General features: G+C 44.5%; 1 protein-coding gene across 1 annotated transcript; it reads right to left on the reverse strand.

The window, feature by feature from the left end:
* Positions 1-310: 310 nt before the first annotated feature.
* Positions 311-4,632, reverse strand: ngdn (neuroguidin, EIF4E binding protein). The gene is made up of 11 exons (XM_077012332.1): positions 4,545-4,632; positions 4,211-4,270; positions 3,944-4,015; positions 3,713-3,850; positions 3,504-3,588; positions 3,334-3,386; positions 3,089-3,221; positions 2,657-2,831; positions 1,461-1,608; positions 1,109-1,169; positions 311-436 (listed from the first exon to the last, which is right to left on the reverse strand). The coding sequence occupies exons 1-11, from the start codon at positions 4,566-4,568 to the stop codon at positions 417-419; spliced, it is 969 nt and encodes a 322-aa protein (XP_076868447.1). The 5' UTR covers positions 4,569-4,632; the 3' UTR covers positions 311-416.
* Positions 4,633-20,665: the final 16,033 nt, after the last annotated feature.

A 20,665-nucleotide genomic window follows, 5' to 3' on the forward strand; every position in this document is an offset into this window, starting at 1 on the left:
CCGTTTCATTAACATATATCAATATGCACATACATGGTCTCAGGGCAGACATGCAGATATTAACTCTCATGCATTATTACCTCTTAGCCATTCTTTAGAGTGTAATCCAAGTTCTGGATTAATATACACAATATTGGAAGCTTTTCAGTATGCCTGACTGTTAGTTAACTATCAGGTTGAAAATAATCAGAGAATTGAAGATGCAATTAAATATCAGCCACTGATAGTAACTGACCCTCTAACATCATGTGTATTCCAGCTGATGGTGTTGGTTCTGCCTCAGTGTGGCCCAATCAAAACGAGAGACGTATATATTTATAGATTTTAATCAACTGCACAAAGGAGAGGGGAAACCCTCACAGCTTTCATTTTAACAGACATAAAAATTGTGTTCTTTGGCCCGGAAACAAAAGACCTCATTTTCGTTTTTTGAATCCTAAAAAGAAAAAAAAAAAATTAGTGCTCAAAACAGGACTCAATCATGACTCTGCCGCCATTACTACTGTCATTTTTCACAGCCTAGCACATGTGCAAACATCACCAATGGAGCAGGAGTGAACCCCACCTTAAGGGCTACCAATTAACATACCAAATACAATGGAGCAATATATTGATCATGAATGCAGCATCGTTATTCATTTTGATCAAACGTGGTTTAGGTGGCTTAAAGGCACATCTCGTGTTCAAAAGGCTACTCTGATATTTCAGCCACATTACACACCACCGCAAATGGACATAAGTACAGGACACCGAGGACATGGTCAATGAGAAAATCGTTACTCATCATGTAAAAGGGAAAGGCGAGCAGAGAGACGTCTGCTGACGGACACAAGCATCATTTTGCAGGTGGACGTTTCCAGTCTGTAAACGTATTTTGATACTGCAAAAGCAGTGCTGTGAAATGTTCTCTGTGTTTGTGAACTTAAGCAGGAGGTGTCTGGGTCGTGGAGTGAAGTAAAAATTGTTCCAAGCACACACAAAAGTGACGAGTGGGAGTAGCTGCACATAATAATAATTTCTGTCAAATGTGATTGAGTTACAATCCAAGATGCATTTCCAACTCGACAGGAGCAGACAGCAAAACCTGATTCGGAAGGAAAATACTTACCTCTCTTTTTAGTCTTTTTCTTCATCATCTTCTTCTTCCTGGACCTGGGATTATCTAATCCCTAGAACAACACACAAAGTACACGATTATTGCCAGTCATCATTATTGTTGCTCTGTTAGGCGAGTCTGTTAGCGATTTGATCTGGTTGTTCTCACACAGCAGGAGAAAGTTAGCTAGTGTAGTGCAGCTCGTCAAGGCATGATTGTGTGTTTACACATCAGGCAGCGTCTCCTCTCCACACACACTACCACTCAGCCCCTTACAGGTGTTCATACGGAACTTCAATATGCACATACGTATTAAAACAGTGACACGGAAGTTCGGCCGGTCGACCGGATCGGTCCTGCTCACCGGTGCCTCTCCGCCGGTCAGCGCAGTGATGTCACTGAAGTGTGTGATGCTGCTCAGCTGTGATGTCATGCCGCCCAGACGACGCTTCTTTGCCCTCTGCTCTCGTGGGACACTCAGACGCACCATCATGGACTCCTCGTAGTTTCTCCTAAGGAGGCGCGGAGTGCAAGAGGGTATGAGACGACGGAGGTGAGACGCTGTGCGCACGCAGCACGCCGGGCAGGGCCGACCTGAACCTGGATTCTGGGGGTAGTGTCACCACTGCCGTCCGCTGGACAATCTAGAGACGTTACGCTAGACTCTCACAGAATTCCTCCCAAAGTCTCCGACAATGCTTGTAAGTTATAACTGCACCTCCTGTTTCCTCACTGAATCTACAGGGCAGTAACAATCTCACCTGTTTGAATATGTAATCCAGCACACTGGATCAGAAGTTAATCAATGGCTACGTCAAATTCCTGAATATCACGATTACCCCTATTACTCTGTATATCAGATCTGTTTACATCTGTTTTGAGTGATACCCAACTGCCCCGGCGGAGTCTTCCGAATTGGGGTGGGACACGAATAAGACAAACCCTTAATGTTTTCACACCACATTTGGAAAACAGCAGTGTAGTCACAAAAATAGACTGAGAACAAATGCTTTCAATACAACCCATTTAAAAAGGATCAGGACATAGGACTTGTTGGTGGATTATAATTAAATAAGATTACAATATTGCCATAATGAGCTAGTGTCTAAACTACTATGCACCATCACTGTGCTGATTATAGGCACAAAAAAAAAAAACACGGAGTTAATAAAATCATAATTTAGTTGCAAAAACGATAATATACTGCCCATGCTTATCAGTATGTTGATAGGTATTAGGAAATAAACATCTAAATTTGTATACCAAAGCCAACATGTAGGTTCTAATAACTAAAGGACATTTGCACTGGCCACCATCAACACAAAATGGTACCATAGCGTTCAGGTCACAGTGCTTTTAAAACTACACTAGATTTCTGAATCTGAACGAGGCCCTTCACTACCTCTGGATCTACACTCCCACCTGTGCTGGATCCACACTCCCACCTGTGCTGGATCCACACTCCCACCTGTGCTGGATCCACACTCCCACCTGTGCTGGATCCACACTCCCACCTGTGCTGGATCCACACTCCCACCTGTGCTGGATCCACACTCCCACCTGTGCTGCTCCTCCCGGATTTCCCGGTCGGTCTGGAAGTCCTGGCGGTCGCGGATTTCGTCTGGAGCGTCGCTGTACTGCTGCCGGAGCTCCTGGATGACGGAGCTGCGCAGGGCGGCTCTCCTCAGCTTCTCCACCTGCTCCTTCTGCCTGTCTGCTTCAGTCATGTCTCCATCTGTGGGAGGAGCGCTGGGACTTTGAAGCATGAACTACACTACCCAACATGCACTTACATATCACACATGAAGCCATTTAAAATGTTAAGAATGAGAACGGTCAGCAAGCAATACATTTTTCAGAAGAAAAATAATTGTCACAAAATACAGTAAATAGTAACTATATATCATACACTGATTGAAGCACAAAATGTCTATACATTTGAAAATTGACATGGAGTTACATATTTAATAATATACGTGTGTGATGTTTTACCATAGTGCATGGGTGCAATCCTGGGTGGTACATATTTCCTGCCAGGAACAGTTCCGGTTTTCTCAGCATCATCTTTATGGCCACCACCACCATCATCATCATCATCATCATCTGATTCCTCTGACTGACTGAGCTGTGCAAAAGGAAAGTAAATAGAGTTTAAAATTTGCCTTTTAACCAGTTGTCTGGTCTCGTCACATGATCAAGCTTGGGTGAGTTCCCGGGATTACGTATGAAAGCTTTACCTTACTGACAAGATTCTCAGGCTTGGGACGAAAGTTTAAAGGATCATTCTCAGCTGCGATACAGAGAAAAGTTCCATCGTTGATGAACAGCATACCATATTCTTTATGTAAATACATTCATATGCTCATTATTCAATCAGTTCATAACTAGAATGTAGACTGCATCTTACCAAGGCTCCCAGTTACTGCTGTTCGTACCAGCTTGTCAATCTGATATTTCAGTTTTTGATCAAGAGGACGCATCTTCTCCAGAATCTATGGGATTGTGGGTAAATGTGTAAGTGTGTGTACACACATTTTTACATTTTCACACACACTTCTTCTCACTGTGGGTTCAATGGCATTTCAAGAGATTAATGAGTAAAGGTAAATATCTTACTGTTCTTATCGTGACAAGCCTATGAATGGCACTGTTGTCCTTCAAACTTTGCCCATTTGTCTTAACACACATTAAATGTGTAACATCTTGGAGATAAAATAATAGAAGGTGATACCGTAGGTCCAGAAAAGACAACCCCTTAAACAAAAAAAACAACAACATACACATCAGAGAGCGTTCATTCACACTGTAAGTACGGAGGCTCAACAAGGCCACGAGCAATCATATTACCTTCGAAGTCTGATAGGCTTTTTCTTGGACTCTCTTTATTAAGTCTCGAATATGGCTTGTGACAGAAGCCACCTGAAGAAACAAAACAAAGCAAAAAACATACAAAACATACGCATGTTAACGACCTTCAGCTTCCACTAGAGATCTTAAAATGATCTAAATAATGCTCCTACTAGCGAAATATACGAATAACATGTTTGAATGTAGCACAGAAACACAGACCAGCTAAAGCTGTTGGGTTTGATCTCAGCAAACGGACGTACGAACCTGTTCAGTGAGGCTGTTGAGCACACGGACCGCAGCAGGCAGGTCGGCCTCGATCACGTCCTGCAGCACAAGATCGGAGCAAGATTATTAATCCCATTAATCCACGGAGCAGAATTACACGTTTTAAGCGTAACTGTGCCCACAGGCCTGGACAAAGCAAGGCCGCCATGACTAGCCACGCAGGCTTTTAGCTAAAGACTCAAAGTGTTGCCATCTACCTATCACTCAACATCATTTTATCGACGGGGAGAACTTTACATATAATACTGGCAGACACAATTCCTCCTTTTTTGTAATTGTCCATTTAAATAAGAACCCTAGACACACGACTCACGTTGTGGACTCCGGGGGCCGCCATCTTGAAGTACGGTAACCATCGAGGGACAACAGCGCACTATGTGTTTGACTCACTGCTCTTACGCGTTACATTTTTACACACATTCTTAATACATACTTCCTTAACATACAGTTAAGGAACACGTTTAATTCACGCTGGTTTAACATAAGTAAATATAAGGCCTAGTGCTCGTCAAAAAATTTAATTCCTTTTCGAGTGCTTCAAAGATTCAGGCTTCAAAGTTAATATATAGCTACACTAAAGGTATAAAGAAGACCAGCTACATATATAACACCGCTGACAAAATAATATTGCATTAAGCTCAATTGAAGTCTTTATTCTTTTTGTATTAAAATAAAACGAAAAATCATAATTTACACATAATATACATCAATTGCACCATATCCGTCCATACCAATGTACGTGTATGTGTCCAACCCGCTTATAGAACTGCACCCTGCACTTTCACCAGGAGATGGCACTGCAATCCTCACTATTCCTGTGAACTTCACTGCTTGCTATTTGAGATAAATCGTACTACGATATACAGTATGACGGCATGAAGATTCATGGCAAGATGACAGAAGACGACGACGACAACGTGGTGATAATGAGTTGTGGGTGACAGGGAGAAACTACTGTAAGGGAAAATGATGTGAGGAGACGTAAGGACCGAGATAAAAAGAGAAGAATACAGTCTATTGTCCAGACTGTAGAAAAAGAGGGATGCAGAGAATACGAAACAGAGGCCTCTAGTGTCATCAAAGTGTACAATTACTACTGAAGTCATTCTTTTAAAGAATAGTTTCCTGGGTTTTAGTGCATTTTTTCTATTTCTAAAATCATATGTGGTTTTATTGCATTCTGAGACAGACAGTAAATATTCTGCAACACTATAGGGAGAAGATAAGAGCAGGTGTCCCTCCTGAAGAAATCACATTTGTCAGGTATTTTTAAAAATGCAGCTGTCTTTCTTAGTTGGCTAGGTAACCCAACTCTAAGATACATCTGCATTGAGCAGTATTTGCTTTTGATTTGAACTATCCAGCTAACCACAAACTCACCATTCCTCTCTTGATAGACTGGACTGTGTGGTGCAGCGCTAGTGGAGAGCAGTGTATGGAGGGAAGTGTGTGTGGCAGCACTGTGCCTATCTGGGTGGAGGGGAGTGTATGAGGTGTGTTTGAGGTGTGTATGAAGTGTGTTGGATAACACTGTCTCTGGGTGGAGGGGAGTGTAGGTGTGTTTTAAGTGTGTATGAGGTGTGTTTGAAGTGTGTTGGGTAACACTGTGTCTCTGGGTGGAGGGGAGTGTGTGAGGTGTGTTTTAAGTGTGTATGAGGTGTGTATGAAGTGTGTTGGGTAACACTGTGTCTCTGGGTGGAGGGGAGTGTGTGAGGTGTGTTTTAAGTGTGTATGAGGTGTGTATGAAGTGTGTTGGATAACACTGTGTCTCTGGGTGGAGGGGAGTGTGTGAGGTGTGTTAAGTGTGTATGAGGTGTGTATGAAGTGTGTTGGGTAGCACTGTGTCTCTGGGTGGAGGGGAGTGTAGGTGTGTTTTAAGTGTGTATGAGGTGTGTATGAAGTGTGTTGGGTAACACTGTGTCTCTGGGTGGAGGGGAGTGTGTGAGGTGTGTTAAGTGTGTATGAGGTGTGTATGAAGTGTGTTGGGTAACACTGTGTCTCTGGGTGGAGGGGAGTGTGTGAGGTGTGTTAAGTGTGTATGAGGTGTGTATGAAGTGTGTTGGGTAACACTGTGTCTCTGGGTGGAGGGGAGTGTGTGAGGTGTGTTAAGTGTGTATGAGGTGTGTATGAAGTGTGTTGGGTAACACTGTATCTCTGGGTGGAGGGGAGTGTGTGAGGTGTGTTAAGTGTGTATGAGGTGTGTATGAAGTGTGTTGGGTAACACTGTGTCTCTGGGTGGAGGGGAGTGTGTGAGGTGTGTTAAGTGTGTATGAGGTGTGTATGAAGTGTGTTGGGTAACACTGTGTCTCTGGTTGGCCTTGCGAAGCCACTGTCGTTCCTCAAGGGCAACGCTCTTCCTGTTAAACATCTCGACCTGATGGACCTTACAGGAATCACTAATGAATCAGTGTCTGGGTCTCAGAACACACACACACACACACACACACACACACACACACACACACACACACACACACACACACACACACACACACACACACACACACACACACACACACACACACTGCAGGACTTCCCAAACACATACTCTGCTGTTTGTTAATATGCACTAAGGAACCTTTTTCTGTAACAATATCACACCAATGTAGGCTGTATTCACTATATCAGTTACAAATGGAACAAGAGAACAAACCAAACCATTTCACTGAATGCTGTTTCATTAGCGAGCGCCATTAGAGCTGGTCCCAGGATCGTTGCTCTATGGTGTGACTGGTTGAGAGTCTTTAGCGCTGTGCTAGGCCCAGAACAAGGAGCAGCCCATGCTCAGATCAGTCCTGCTCTGTCGAATAACGCAGTCTCAGAGAATCAACGCGTATGCACCATTTTCTTGGAGCTGTCAAACAGAGAGGACTGTTGAAAACAATGACGGAGAGCAAGTATAACAAAGTCCCCGGTGTGAGGCTGTGGACCCCACACTGAGCGCGGCAGTCGTAGCAGAACCACCTCGTGCTCACGCATAAGACAAGGGGAAACACTACAAAGAGCCCAATAGTAACACCATATGAGCCCTCTACTGAATGTGAAAGCAGGAGAGACAGCACTTCCCTATCTATCACAGGGGCATTAACAAATATGCAGTCAGTCAGAGAAAGCAACCCCAGGCATGCTTCTGGAGCTTAGATAACATACAACTCTGCCTGCTAAAGGCTCCAAACAAGGGGGGCTAACCCTGCTGAGAGGTGGGACCTAAACTATTTTTTTTATTACTGAGGGCATGCAAACGACTCTAAAGCCTCAGGTAGTTCATAATGTGACTTGTGTTTGCATAAGCAAATAAATCATTTAGTCATTTAGTCACGACGAGTCATACTTGTGAAACACTAAATCTTCGAAACATTTAACGGCGCAGATTGAAGTTCGAAGGTTTCATATTCTTCCAGTTACCGTTAGGTTACTTCCCAACTGGAATTTAGAGCAACCGACAGAAAGGGTTAGGAAATGACAGAGCACTATGTTTTTGTACGTCTGTTTTATGCATATGATTGACAGGGCAGAATGCGTTTGTTTAATTAAGACCCAGGCTATTGATGTGCACTGCAGCTGGGGGGGGAAGGGGCTCTGATAAGTGGTGGGAAAAGCATTTCAGCACTGCTCAGCATCTTTAGCCTAAAGTTTACAGTAAACACGGAGCTGTCTCTCCCTCTTCCCAACACTCCTGAGATGGAAATGGGGCAACACCTCCCGGCTTTGTCTGACCAAGCTGACATCCAAAGTCCTTCCTATTGTTTAAGGGGATGCCGGTTCATATTCATGGATGGCAATTACTTGCTCAAGAATGGTTTAATTGCTTTGGAGAGAAGCTTAAACTACCAAGTTAAGAAAGCCTGGCTTAATGGAGCCCTCAGGTCATGGTCACCAGGATCAACCTGTAAGACATTTCTGGGGAGAGGAACTTTGGGCAGTGTGAGCAGACTGATTGGTTGGTCTGATTGGTGATCTGTGGACTAATAGGTTGACTGTGGGCTGTGATGTTGCTGAATGAAAGACTTCCTCTAAACTCCTCTCAGAAAGCACTCACAACTTTAAGGTTCTCTCAGAGTGGAGATGAAAATAAAATGAAGAAATATTGAGATAAACACCACTGATGGCCCATCTATTTCAGTCATGGCCTGGCGGTTAGGGAACTGGTCTTGTGACCGGAGGGTTGTGGGTTCGATTCCCAGACAGGCCATGACTGAGGTGCCCTTGAGCAAGGCACCTAACCCCAACTGCTCCCCAGGCGCCGGGCTAGGGCTGCCCACCGCTCTGGGCACGTATGATCCACAGCCCCCTAGTGTGTGTGTGTGTGTGTGTTCTGACTGCACAGGTGGGTTAAAAGCGGAGGAAAAATTTCGATTGGGGTGTAAAAATCACAATTGACAAAATATGGCACATTTCATTTCATATTAAATTATCTCCAACACAGAGAAGCATATAACAATGGCACCAGGAATAATTAAAAGAGATAAAACGTAGATTATTAGAGATAAAATTTTACCTGTCATCAAACAGTTTTCTTTGTCTTTCTCACAGCAAAGTGTTAATTGTGTGTATCTGCATTGGTTTATGTTCTGAACTAGAAAATAACCTCCTGTCGTCTTCTTCCCAGCAGATCTTCTAACAGAGACACGCTGTAGGATCATACCAGAAAGTCTTCGCTGAGTTTCATCTCAGTAGGCTCAGAGCAGGGCAGTTTGTACAGGACTGTGTTGTGCCCTTTGACCCCACATTACTGATTGTTGTGTGTGATTCCACTGCCCCATCTCAGTAATTACTCCACCCTTACTGTAAACTGCACCCACTAGATAATTAGCTGAAGTTTAAGTGGATGCATTTCAATGGCCCTGCAAGTGTGTGGTGGTGCAGGCTAACTGCCCCCCCCCCTCCTGCCTTTAACCTCCCAGTTACTCCATCCTGAGTCTTTAGCCTAATGCCTGGTCTAATGCCCCAGATTAGCACCGGTCCACAGATACCATTGCATTAGTCACGCTTATTACAAAAGTGCATGCAGCCTGAATGTGTGTGTAAGCAGGCTCAGGGAGAGGAAGACGTCGGTGGACATGATGGCAACCTGTAGACTCTTACCCGAATGCTTATTTACTTGCCTTTCTGGCAGGACGAGCTGGGATTTGCACACTTGAGCCCACTGCCGAATAGCTGGAGTTGGGAGACTCCGTGTTAGCTTAATGCTAATGCTAATCTGTACCTGCTCAGTGTGGTCCAGTCACACTGATGTATTGACTACAGGACGATGATGATGAAGCTTTTTCTGTCTGCGCATAACTGTGTAAGAGGTAGCTGTGTGTGTGTGTGTGTGTGTGTGTGTGTGTGTGTGTTTGCCCAGGGGGAGGGGAGGCATATGGAAGGGGCAGTTTGGAGGGCAGGGAGCTCTGTCTCCCCCTCTCTGCCTGTAGGTCCAGGCTACTCTGAGCACAGCTGCCAACAGTGCAGTGCCTGCCTCCCTATTCATGCCGGGACTGTTGCCAGTCTAATCACACTCTACTCTTCCTTTGTTTCCGCCTTAATCTGGGAGCTCCATTGTGCCGCGCACACGCCTGTGTCCCTGCTCGGCTCCTTGACGCCCCCCCCCCCCCAAACCCCGCCCCCCGCCCCTCCTCTCCCCCGTCGCAAAGCACACGCTCGCACCCAGAAGTGTGCATGCGCTACAATGGCCTGAAAGGGACACAATTAGCGGTCGTACGGCCAGTGTGGGCTGGACAGGGGGACGGCACAACACAATGGCTCCGAGTTTTATAGTGCTCTCCAAACCCAGCACGTGTTTGGCCGGACACTCCCCGGGCCCCGGTCCCCCTGACGGGGTGGCTGGCTATTGTGATGCGTGTGATGGAGGACACACTTTGTCAGTGCCGTGACAGGGGGCACGAGTGTTAAGGGGCGTAATGTGGCTCACCTAGTGAATGTAAAGGAGTTATAGTGTCATTCAGCTGCCTGGAGTAGTGGGTGACTGAGAGAAGTTTGTGTCAATGATTGCACGATGTCTCAATGCAGAAGGACAGTTGGTGGAGAAACGTGTATAAAGGAAATACAATCATGGCGTCGAAGGTAAAAGCTCGACGCCGACTGCATCGTCACTAGCCAAATCCATCAAGAAAAATCAATCAAGAATATCCATCAAAGTAAGAAAGAGAGAAGCATAGGAATTTTTTTTTCTCAGTTGTCGTTGTTTCTGATACTTTGGTAATAGGATATTCCGATTGTCCCGCTGGACGAGTGTCTGTGTTTAGTCATGTTCTCATGGTCTGTCAAATCAGTGTTGCTCCCTCTCCTAACATTGTCTGGTGTTTGTATTTTTTAGTTACCCAGCCTTGTGTTTCCTTCCTGGGTCCGTCTGCTTTGTTATCTCGTAATATTGCAGTTCTTGCTTGGATATCTAGCACCTCACTTTTTCATTTTGTTACTTCTTTTTACTGCATGATGGATGTGTTCATTTCTACTTCACCTCTGCCATCACAGCCAATCTGTTCATCCTGTCACTCTGCACACTGTTCCACTTCCTGTTGCACCTCTCATACTTACAGATGAGTCACAGTCATTATTTTACATTGCCAAAAAACAGCAAAGGTGTCTCACACACGACACTTGAGACCTGTTTCTTGGCGAGGACATCTAGCGTCTGAACCACTGCTGCTCGGTGTTAGCAGAACCTCTGACCGCTGCACAGTTAGCGTCTCTCCAGCCTGTACTGCACACTGTTTACAGTGGCTAATGGTGTCATACTTCTCAGTGTGACAGCTGAGCTTAGTCTGATATTGATGTCTCATCTTGAAGAAATCTGTATTTACTGCTGCCTGGTTTCCAAACACTGGAAGAATTTAATGAGCCCAGTACACAGAGACACATGTGAGTTTGTGTATTTGTCGAGAGAGAGAGGAGATTATTGACCTGATTCGAGGTCAGTGACCGACCGCTCTGAAGGCCCACATGGGCATTCTTCTCCGCACTGTGATTATCTACTGATCTTTTGCTCTCGAACCATAACACAACACATCAACAAGTTTCCATCCTCCCTGGATTTACATAACGACTCCTATTTAATGATCGGCGATCAGCTTTGATAAATGCTCAGTGTTTCTATTGATCAAGTGATCTGACTATCAGATGAAGCCACAGATCTATAGCAGGGCTGCACTGGGCAGAGTTAGGAGTGTGTTTCAGAAACAGTATCTCTGGGGTCACTTTAATACACTGAGGATCTGGTAAAGTGTAATGAGTAATTAATTCAGTACATTGTAAATTATTAGTCTCAAAGACATAAGATATTCTACTATCAAACTGGGGTCTCTTTCTGTCTGTCTGTCTGTCTTCACACTTTCTTTCTTGGTCTCTTTCTCTTCCCCTTCTGTCTCTCTCTACTCCATCCTGAGTGACAGGGCGAGCAGTACTGCAGGACCTTGATTGGGTCCCAGTGGGAGCATGGTTTGGAATCCACTGGGTCAGCCCATGATTAGTGGGAGGGAACAGTGTGGGTTTCAACCTATACAAATCAATAGCTGATGATCACCAAATCCCCAGTGCTATTGTACACAACTGTAAAGTAGGCTGTGTAGACAAAGTGGGAAAGAATACAACAGGATAAGCAGAAAGCAGAAAATTACCACAAGCATCAGTCACAAATGTAATGTTTAAAGTGGAATTTAATAACATGAATGTTACAAATGTGTTAAACACTGCATTTATTGTGAAATTCAGGGTGTGTGGGGGGGGGGGGTGTCTACACACAGTGTCCGTTTCTGATGGTAATATTGCCCATCAGTCTCCACCACAGCGGAGTCTCTGAGACTGTGCTAACTAGCGCTGAGCGGTGGGCTCATTTGTCTGCTTGTGTTCCACCTGGAGAAAGGCTTCAGGGGCGCCAACAAGCACAATTATCAGTCAGGCCTCCTTCATTAGGCCTGTTTTTGAGGTGGGGATTGTGAACAGCTCCTTCAATGCACGCTACATCACCTAATAGGTCACTGGGGTATATCACGTGTGAAAGGGAGGATAAAGCATACGGTTCACAAGGAGCACTGAAGAAGACACCAATGTTCAAAAGCAGCGGTCAACGAGAACCTCAGTAATGACTCTCTGGCCAACCAGTGGCGCTGGGCTCACCTGGGGAGCTCATTAATTCACTTACGGGTCAGGAATTGGAGAAATGATCTACTAATTATGACTGAAACGTCGGATACGTTGTGTGGTAAAAATGAGCCGACGTTCACGCAACACGGTTCTGATCACGCGGGCCGTTCCTTTGACCCTGTTCCCCTGACGGCACCGGGTCATTCCTGGATCTCAACAAGTCCAGCGCACTTATTCACTGTCTAATCAAGAACATGTCCAATAAATGAATACATATCTCATGTTGTCTCACATCACGCTCCAAACTCATTACATTTCTCCCCTCGTAAGTTGAGGAGTTATTGTGGCAGTGGCGACCATCACTTTTGTGCTTGGCAGTAAATCCGCATCCGCAGTAACTACCCACATGTTGGTCCAAAGTGAACTCATCCTTCTCTAGCTGTGCACTTCCTAGCAGTAGTTATGCTGCAGGTGAAAAATCAAGCAGTAATGGTGGTAATTACTGAGAATTATACAACGGAGATTCTGTCATAAGATGAAGGGTACAGCATGTCCTCACCTTGGACGACATGTATGGGGGTCACCCATCTGACCAGCCGTGCCTTGCAAGGTGTTACTAAGAGGGGAAAACAAAGATTAGGACTGTGTTTTGTGGAGGGGGGAGATAGTGAGTTGATTTCCAGTGTTTACATTACCTAACTGTAAAACAATGTCTTATGTATTATGGTATCAAATCTTTGATCTTCTACAGGGGTTTTCAAGTCCAGTCCTGGAGATCTAGTGCCCGTCAGACTATGGCACATTATAAACATTCTAAATAAACGTACGGTTCTTATTTTGTGGTGTAGCTTTAGTGGATTCCAGTGTTGATCATGAAGCCCACGTGTGTCTATTAGCACTCGTCTGTTTCATGAGCCAGAGCACATTTACACTCGTGCACTGCAAGAAGTGTGAAGAGAAGAAAAGTTCTCTATCCTCAGCCCGATTGGGCCTAGACCCCTGCTGCTCTCCTTCTAACACACACTCCCTCTCTGCACCCTGTAATTACACTCGTCATGCTTGGAACACTTTGAGGACTTGATTAAGGTCGTCTTCGCGGTTCCACTCTCTAGCTAGCTGATGAATTGGTCTCAAGCTTATTAACTGACTAATTCTGATCAATAGAGCACCGATGCTGAACACTGCCAAGACAAAAGAAAAAATGCTGTGTACTGCTCACCAGTGGGGAGCAATCACAGCAACGTTATAATTAAGGAGACACGCCACGACGGTGAGCACGACTGACATCATTCATTAACATGAGTAGAGAGGAAGTTACATTTGTTACAGTTTTACAGTTGATGATTATCCAACTTTATGCAAATTGGAGTCTGCTGTCTGTGTCAGTGATAAGATCAGTAAAATTGCAACATACACCTTTCTCTCTCTCTCTCTCTCTCTCTCTCTCTCTCTCTCTCTCCTCTCACTCACTCACACACCTATCGTGTGATTTAAATGCTAGTTTTCCTGTGGGTGGGCTCAGAGAGATCTTCCCCGTGTTTGACCTCCCTGAGTGGGACCACAGTCCATGACTGGGACCCCTTTCTCCCCAGAGACACCCCCCCCCAACACCCTGTCCTCTGCTTCCTGCCCACCCCACCATCAAAAAACTGATCCCAGTTCAGCTCCCCACATCCACTTCCATATTCCAGTTACTTTCCCTTGTGATGCATTGAAAATTCTGACCACCCAGAAACCACAACACTCCTATTTGGGCTGGGGAACACATGCTTCTGGAGATTAAATATGTCTTCCAACTATTGATTACAAATGCAGTGATGATGTCAATTTGACTGGATATTTTGTGTCAGGAAGAGACAGAACGGCTGTGGGCTGCGGGGCCTGGGGACAGGCGAGGTTACACTCGCGTGGCTGTGACAGGATACAGGGGGCCACATTCATGTGGGCACAACCTCCCTGTGCCTGTGCCGGGTGTGCTTGTATTCAACATGCTTTTAATGAAAAGCACAGTGTGTGTGTGTGTGTGTGTGTGTGTGTGTGTGTGTGTGTGTGTGTGTGTGTGTGTGTAATAGACACCTCATGCCCTTCAACACTGCCTGTATTGACCCCCGTTTCCCTTTCAACATGTGGATGCAGGCACACGTGTGTATGTCTGTCTGCACATGACTGTGCTCTCTTGACGGGAAGCCATTTTAAAGATGATAGTCATTCCCATTAGCTTTACTATAAAACACAACATTCCCCAGTACCATTGATCCAGCCGGCCACGCCCACACTCACAGCCCCTTTACCCCATGCTACAGTGGAATTACACACGCTATATGACGTTATTTACAGTACATACTAACAATGGGTCTGAATCCATTTTTGACATTAATAATACTGGGCAATAGTTTTGACTTTATTGTATGTTCTATGCTGAATTCAAGTTTTTTTTTTTATTTATATATTGTAGATTGTAGTGGGGCAATTAAATATTGCATTAAGTATATATTACTAATTCCTAAAGCTATTTAAATATGTACACTTAATATACAGATGATTTTTGGCTGATAGAGAAATTGTGAATTTGGATTCAGTGTGCAAAAAATTATAAACAGATATTTTTTGTATGAAGCAACATCCCTGTTGAATAGAACCACAAACACTATGGAAACATTATCTTAAAATCATTGTGAGATTTTTGATTATGTATCTCAGGTGTGAAGTCTTCTATCATGGGCATCAACAGCTCAATATCACTTTGCTTTTAAGCGACACTCTGACTGATGGCTCGTGTTCGGCCAGTGAGTGTGGAAGTGTGGAGATGGAGGATATCTGAGGAGGAACCCTAGCCCTCTGACATATGGCCTGCTCAACATGGGAGTGTACACAGAGCCGGAGAGAGGACTGCAGTAAAACACCCTCCCGAGAGCCTGTCCCCACGGACCCAGGGTTAACATACACAGAGTCATGGAGGTCTCCTAATGTCCAGTTAGACCTGTGACAGCACAATGACAACCCGAGGTCATACTCTGTGTGTGTGTCTCTCTCTCTCTCTCTCTCTCTCTCTCTCTCTCTCTCTCTCTATCTATCTATCTCTCCTCTCCTTTCACCCTCTCTCTCTCATACTCATCTGAATTTTGCTTTCATGTCTTTAATACCCAATAACCTCCTAACTTCCATCTTTCATATAATCCTGCAATACACACACACACACACACACACCCACAACCTCCACTACTTTTACACATCATATGGATGTTGACCTGACAAGGTTAAAATGGAAGTGAAAAACCTTAACAGAAACAATTCACACAGGGAGTGGTGGTTTCTCACACAGCGTATGTGTGTGTGTGATAGTCCTTGCTTGTTCCTATTAAAGAAATAAGTGTAAGTACTAATCTAACGTTCAGTAATTGCTGCAAAATAATTGTGAAAAGAAAGTAGGATTTAAAAATGCAGCATTTTAACTTGATGGGTTAAAGACATCAGTCATCTGTAGGTCAGCCATCGTGCTTTAACCATGTGACTGAGCAGAAAGCCACGATGGGGGTGGAGCAGGGCTGGGGAGGGGAGGGGGGGGTGTTAAGGAGTTAGATGCTGGCAAGGCTAAAGGTGTAGCTAGGCTAGAGAGCCCATAAAGGCTTGTTAGGGTACATTAGGCAGAGAAAGGGTCATAAGACTTCATAAATGTTTCAGCAGGAGGCTTTGTGTCCCGTGGCGAGACTGCGGGACTGTGGCTTCAGGTCGTCTCCCTGTTCCTCAGGAAACTGCCCAGAATACCAACATGCAGATCCAGCCAGGACTGAAGCCCCTGCTTGCAATATGCTCAACCTTTCTTAGAAGCATGATGATTAAAAAATGAACTACTTTGTTTAATTTAACTGAGATTATTGCACTGTGATACAATCAAACCTGACTGCTGATCCTCTGGATTTGATGTTAAATTGATTTGGGAACTGATCAGCTTTCGCTGGTGTCACATGAGACGTACAGCCGCTGCTTTGAGAGGCTTAGCTCCGCCCAGCACGGCATCTGGCATCTCTAGCCCTTACCTTATCACCGCTGTGTGAAGGCTCCCTTTCTGGTCACCTCAAACCAACCCTCTCACTATTTAATCCCGCTTGTTGCAAATTACTTAATTTCATACTAGCAGAGTATACAGTAGCAATGTATGTGTGGACAGCCAATCATATGTAACAGTGTATAGTGTACAGCCATTGACTCTACTTAATTGTTTTGCTCAATTCTAATTTGAAAATTATACTTGTTTTTAATTGGTTTAGAGAATTTAAGGGTTTGCCCTGACAAATTGAGGCTGGCGGTGGTTACAGGGGGAGGTACGATGGGTGACTTTAACTAGCAGATCAACTGGCTACCCTCACCAAAGCCAGCTGGAACCTGTGTTAAACACTGGAGGTGCAGTAAAGTGCAGTATATCTATATATTGCTTTTACAGCTGATATATACGTGCATGCCATCACTGGCCAAAAGGTGATTTTACTGGCTGAGGTGTAAAGAAAAAAGATTCCAAAGGGAAAGTAAAAAATAAAGACAATAATATAATAATATGACAAAGTAACTACTGCACTGATGCACATGGAAACCACACACACACACACACACACACACGCACACACACACACACAGACTCTGTAGAAAGGATGAGTACTAAGAGAGGGGGTAGAGCTGCTGAGGGGAGTGTGTGTGTGTGTGTGTGTGTGTGTGTGTGTGTGTGTGTGTGTGTGTGTGTGTGTGTGTGTGTGTGTGTGTGTGTGTGTGTGTGTGTGTGTATATAACACCACACTGCTTCCATCTGAGCCCAATCCTGTGGGCAAACAGTTCTTTGCTTGTACAGAGTACACATGGGGAAAAGATGGATGACATTACAAAAGAGAAGCAACTGAATATTATTTTGAGCGTGCCTGCATATATAAAGTGATTAGAATAAAATAGCATAATTTAGCATAGCAGGAGTCTTCATTATAGTGACAAAGTTCACATTAAAATGTGTTACCAAATTTCATCATGTAGTGAAATGTGAAATGTATGAGTGGACATGTATGTGTGTGTTTTCCCAACAGACAGATCCTCAGTAGAAGTTTTCTAAAGAGACCAGCCCTCAGAAAAGAATAACTGAAGAGACCATTCCTCAGTAAAGGTTTACTGATGCTTCAGTCCAGCAACTGGCCATCTGTTTGACTGCAACTGTCATCTGGACTCTCTCCTTCTCTCTTTCGACCTTTCCCTCTCTCTCTCTCTCTCTTTTCTTTCTCCCCCTCTCTCTGCCCCGAGTGTACCAGCTTTGCTGTGTTTGATCTGCAATTCATCCACTGAGCTGCATTCTGAGCGTTTAGCTGGACTTTCCTGTGGATTAGCGACAGTCCCTGAGGAAATCCTCACCATCTCCACAGCTCAGTCTTCGCCTGGTAGCAGGCTGCTCTCTGCCTGCTCTGGAACCCCCCTGGACCCCCCTGGACCCCCCCTGGATCACAGCAGACCATGACTAGTGTGGTCTTCTCTCCGGTGCCTTTGCAAGGATCTGTTTAAGGCTGTGTTTATGGGCCACTCAGCTGAGGGCCTGAGGCCAGTGTGAGGACAGTCTTGTGTTGTATGCTGCCTGCTATTAGAGGATCAATAAGGCTAATTGATCAGGCCACGGTTTAGCTATGCTGCCGGTAGTGACTGAAGGGGTGGCTGAAATAGGAACTGACAGGTAACCACTTACAGAGAGATGCGTGTATGAGAGAGAGAGAGAGAGAGAGAGAGAGAGAGAGAGAGAGAGAGAGAGAGAGAGAGAGAGAGAGAGAGAGAGAGAGAGAGAAAGACACTCTTCCCCTGTCACTGCACTAAGGCATATGCTGGTTTATCCTTCTTGGTTTACCTGTCTCTCTCTCTCTCACACACACACACACACAAAACACAATACAATATAATCTACTGTATTATATATACATATATAATTATGTTGTTTTTTATAATTACAATTATTTACATATTATAATTCTGACAAATGCCTCATTCTCATACCATATTTAAGGAGAATTATTATTTAGATGTCATTAGAAGTTAACCTTCAGCCTCATAGCCTGTGACAGCCATGTGCCTCAGAGGGGAGATTAGTAACGTAATATCACATTAATAAAGAGAACAAACTGAATTATGGATCTCCAGGTCAGAGAGGGCAGTGTTTAATGGCCGTGGAGGTTAAGTGTGAAATCAATGCCTATAGCCAAGCATATAAAACTTCAGCAGAGACAGAGAGAGAACGTGTGTGAGAGAGAGACAGAGGGAAAGACAGCGAGAACTAGCCATTAAACCACGTCTCGTGTTTCTGTGACAGTACAACTTTTAGTGTGAATTCCCTCTGGCTGTTCCACCCCATCGTGACTCCAGACTGAACCTCAACAGAATTTAACACAACTGGATGCTAATGGACACATCCCACATGGATTAATGATATTACATTATGTGAAGATAATTTATGAAAACCGAACTCACCTCAAGTGAGGAGGTACAATGACCATGATCAGGGCCGGAGTGGGACACTTTTTCAGCCCGGGAGTTTCATGCCCAAATCCGGCCCAAAATTATTTTTCCGTCCCAATTGGCCCAAACTAGAGACTGACATGAGCCGGCCCATCGGGAATCCTCCCGAATCTCCCGATTAGCCACTCCGACTCTGGCCATGATAAAGAGACACTCCAGTGAATCCACCCAGAAGGAATACCGAAGCACCATGAGGTCTGAGACACATATGTACACCCAAGAGCCTGCGTGGACCATCAAAGACCAGCCATGGGGTGCAGGGTCCTCTGAGGGTTAGATTACTGACTAAGTCTCCTCTACCTCCCAGTACCGATATGACTAGGGAATTGAATCGTCCTCCGGAGCTTGACCTATTACGCATTGTGTTTTGTGTGGAAGCAGTGAGGGTGAAACTGGTGGTGGGGACCATAGTGGTTCCCTCTGACAGCACTGCGAGAAGCTGCAGGCAGGGCTCCATTGTGGCTCTGCAGGTGTCCGGCCTCGTCACAGTGCTGGCGGGGAATCCGTAACAACAATAAGCATGAATATAACCTCAACGACTCTAAATGAACTTAACCAGTTCTCATGCAAACACAATACAACACAAAACAAACTCATGCTTTGAATGGCTCCCTTAGTCAAAAGTGTTTCATGTGATCTCACTGTGTATCCAATGGTGGATAAAGCAGTGATGAAACATACCAAGAGAACAAAATACATTGAAAAACTTTCCCTGAATGGAAGAGGGGCAAATTATGAGGAAACTTGGTGTAAAAGAGGAAGATTGAAGTCAGGAGAAGGGAATTGGTGTAAAGTGATCTGGAGACAGGAACAGTGAAGCAATCAAGCTAATACGAAAGTTACATTATAAATTACTTTTACCTCAGCCTTTGCTTTTGCTTCCTATTGGCTAAAAGGTGGCAAAAGTGCACACAGCCACACACTGATGAAGTCATGTATAATTTGTCAGAGTGCACTTCTCCCTCTCCGTCTCGCTCTGTCTCTCTTTTCAGCATTCATTCTCTTAGTCTCTCTCTTCCAGAGACAGTTGGCAACATGCGGACACAGAACTGGGGGTGAGCAGATGTCAGAAAAGCTGCCTTTGTTTACAGGGATTCCTATTCTCTCTTCTCAAGCCACCTCATTGCAGTAGTCCATTGTCATTAATTTGCTGTTGGGGGATGTTTTTGGCCCTCCTCTCCCGCCCCTAGCTATCACTTAGCAAATCACGGTGAATGCACGTGCACACACACGCGCGCAACTTCAGCAGCTCGTGCCCTCTCCCTCCTTTGGTTTCTGCTCTCAGAAACATTCCTGGCACAACTTCTCCAACGGTTCACGTGCGTTTTTGCACTCTGATATTCCACGTCGCACACTAAACACACAGTAAAATGCTAAAATAAATCCTGACTGGTAGCTATATTGATAAGACACAAGTACTACTGCAAAACGTTAATATATTATCATATCATAAATTACTTCTTACTTTACCTTGATTGGTAGGTTAGCTGCGCGTGAGCCGGCGTCCCAGAATCAGAAGCATATTTTCGCTTTTCACGGCCAAATGTTACTTATACAGCCAAAGACCCATAGGCTGCTGTACGTCTGTACACCTTCAAAACAATTACATAAACGGCCTTATTATTTGATCCACAAAGATCCTGAGTCTCATTATTTGATCTACAACGATCTTGTTCTAAGTTGCAATAAAAACGCCCCAATAATGTAACATTAGTCACAATAACTTAATAATATGAAAAATAACTTTCGTTTTAGCTCCAGACAAACGAGAAAATAAAAACGTCGAAAAAAGCCTTGACGGAGGATTTTCAGATTTTTGTT

This window comes from Brachyhypopomus gauderio, chromosome 7, assembly GCF_052324685.1.
Source record: "Brachyhypopomus gauderio isolate BG-103 chromosome 7, BGAUD_0.2, whole genome shotgun sequence".
Classification (NCBI taxonomy): Eukaryota; Metazoa; Chordata; class Actinopteri; order Gymnotiformes; family Hypopomidae; genus Brachyhypopomus; species Brachyhypopomus gauderio.

Bases quoted from the DNA above. Each gene is read 5' to 3' on its own strand.
- ngdn (XM_077012332.1), bottom strand. From the start codon at position 4,568: ATGGCGGCCCCCGGAGTCCACAAC. The intron at 4,271-4,544 runs GTGAGTCGTGTG...CTTGTGCTGCAG, and splicing joins CGGCCCCCGGAGTCCACAAC to GACGTGATCGAGGCCGACCT. The intron at 3,387-3,503 runs GTAAGATGCAGT...TCTGTATCGCAG, and splicing joins AGCAGTAACTGGGAGCCTTG to CTGAGAATGATCCTTTAAAC.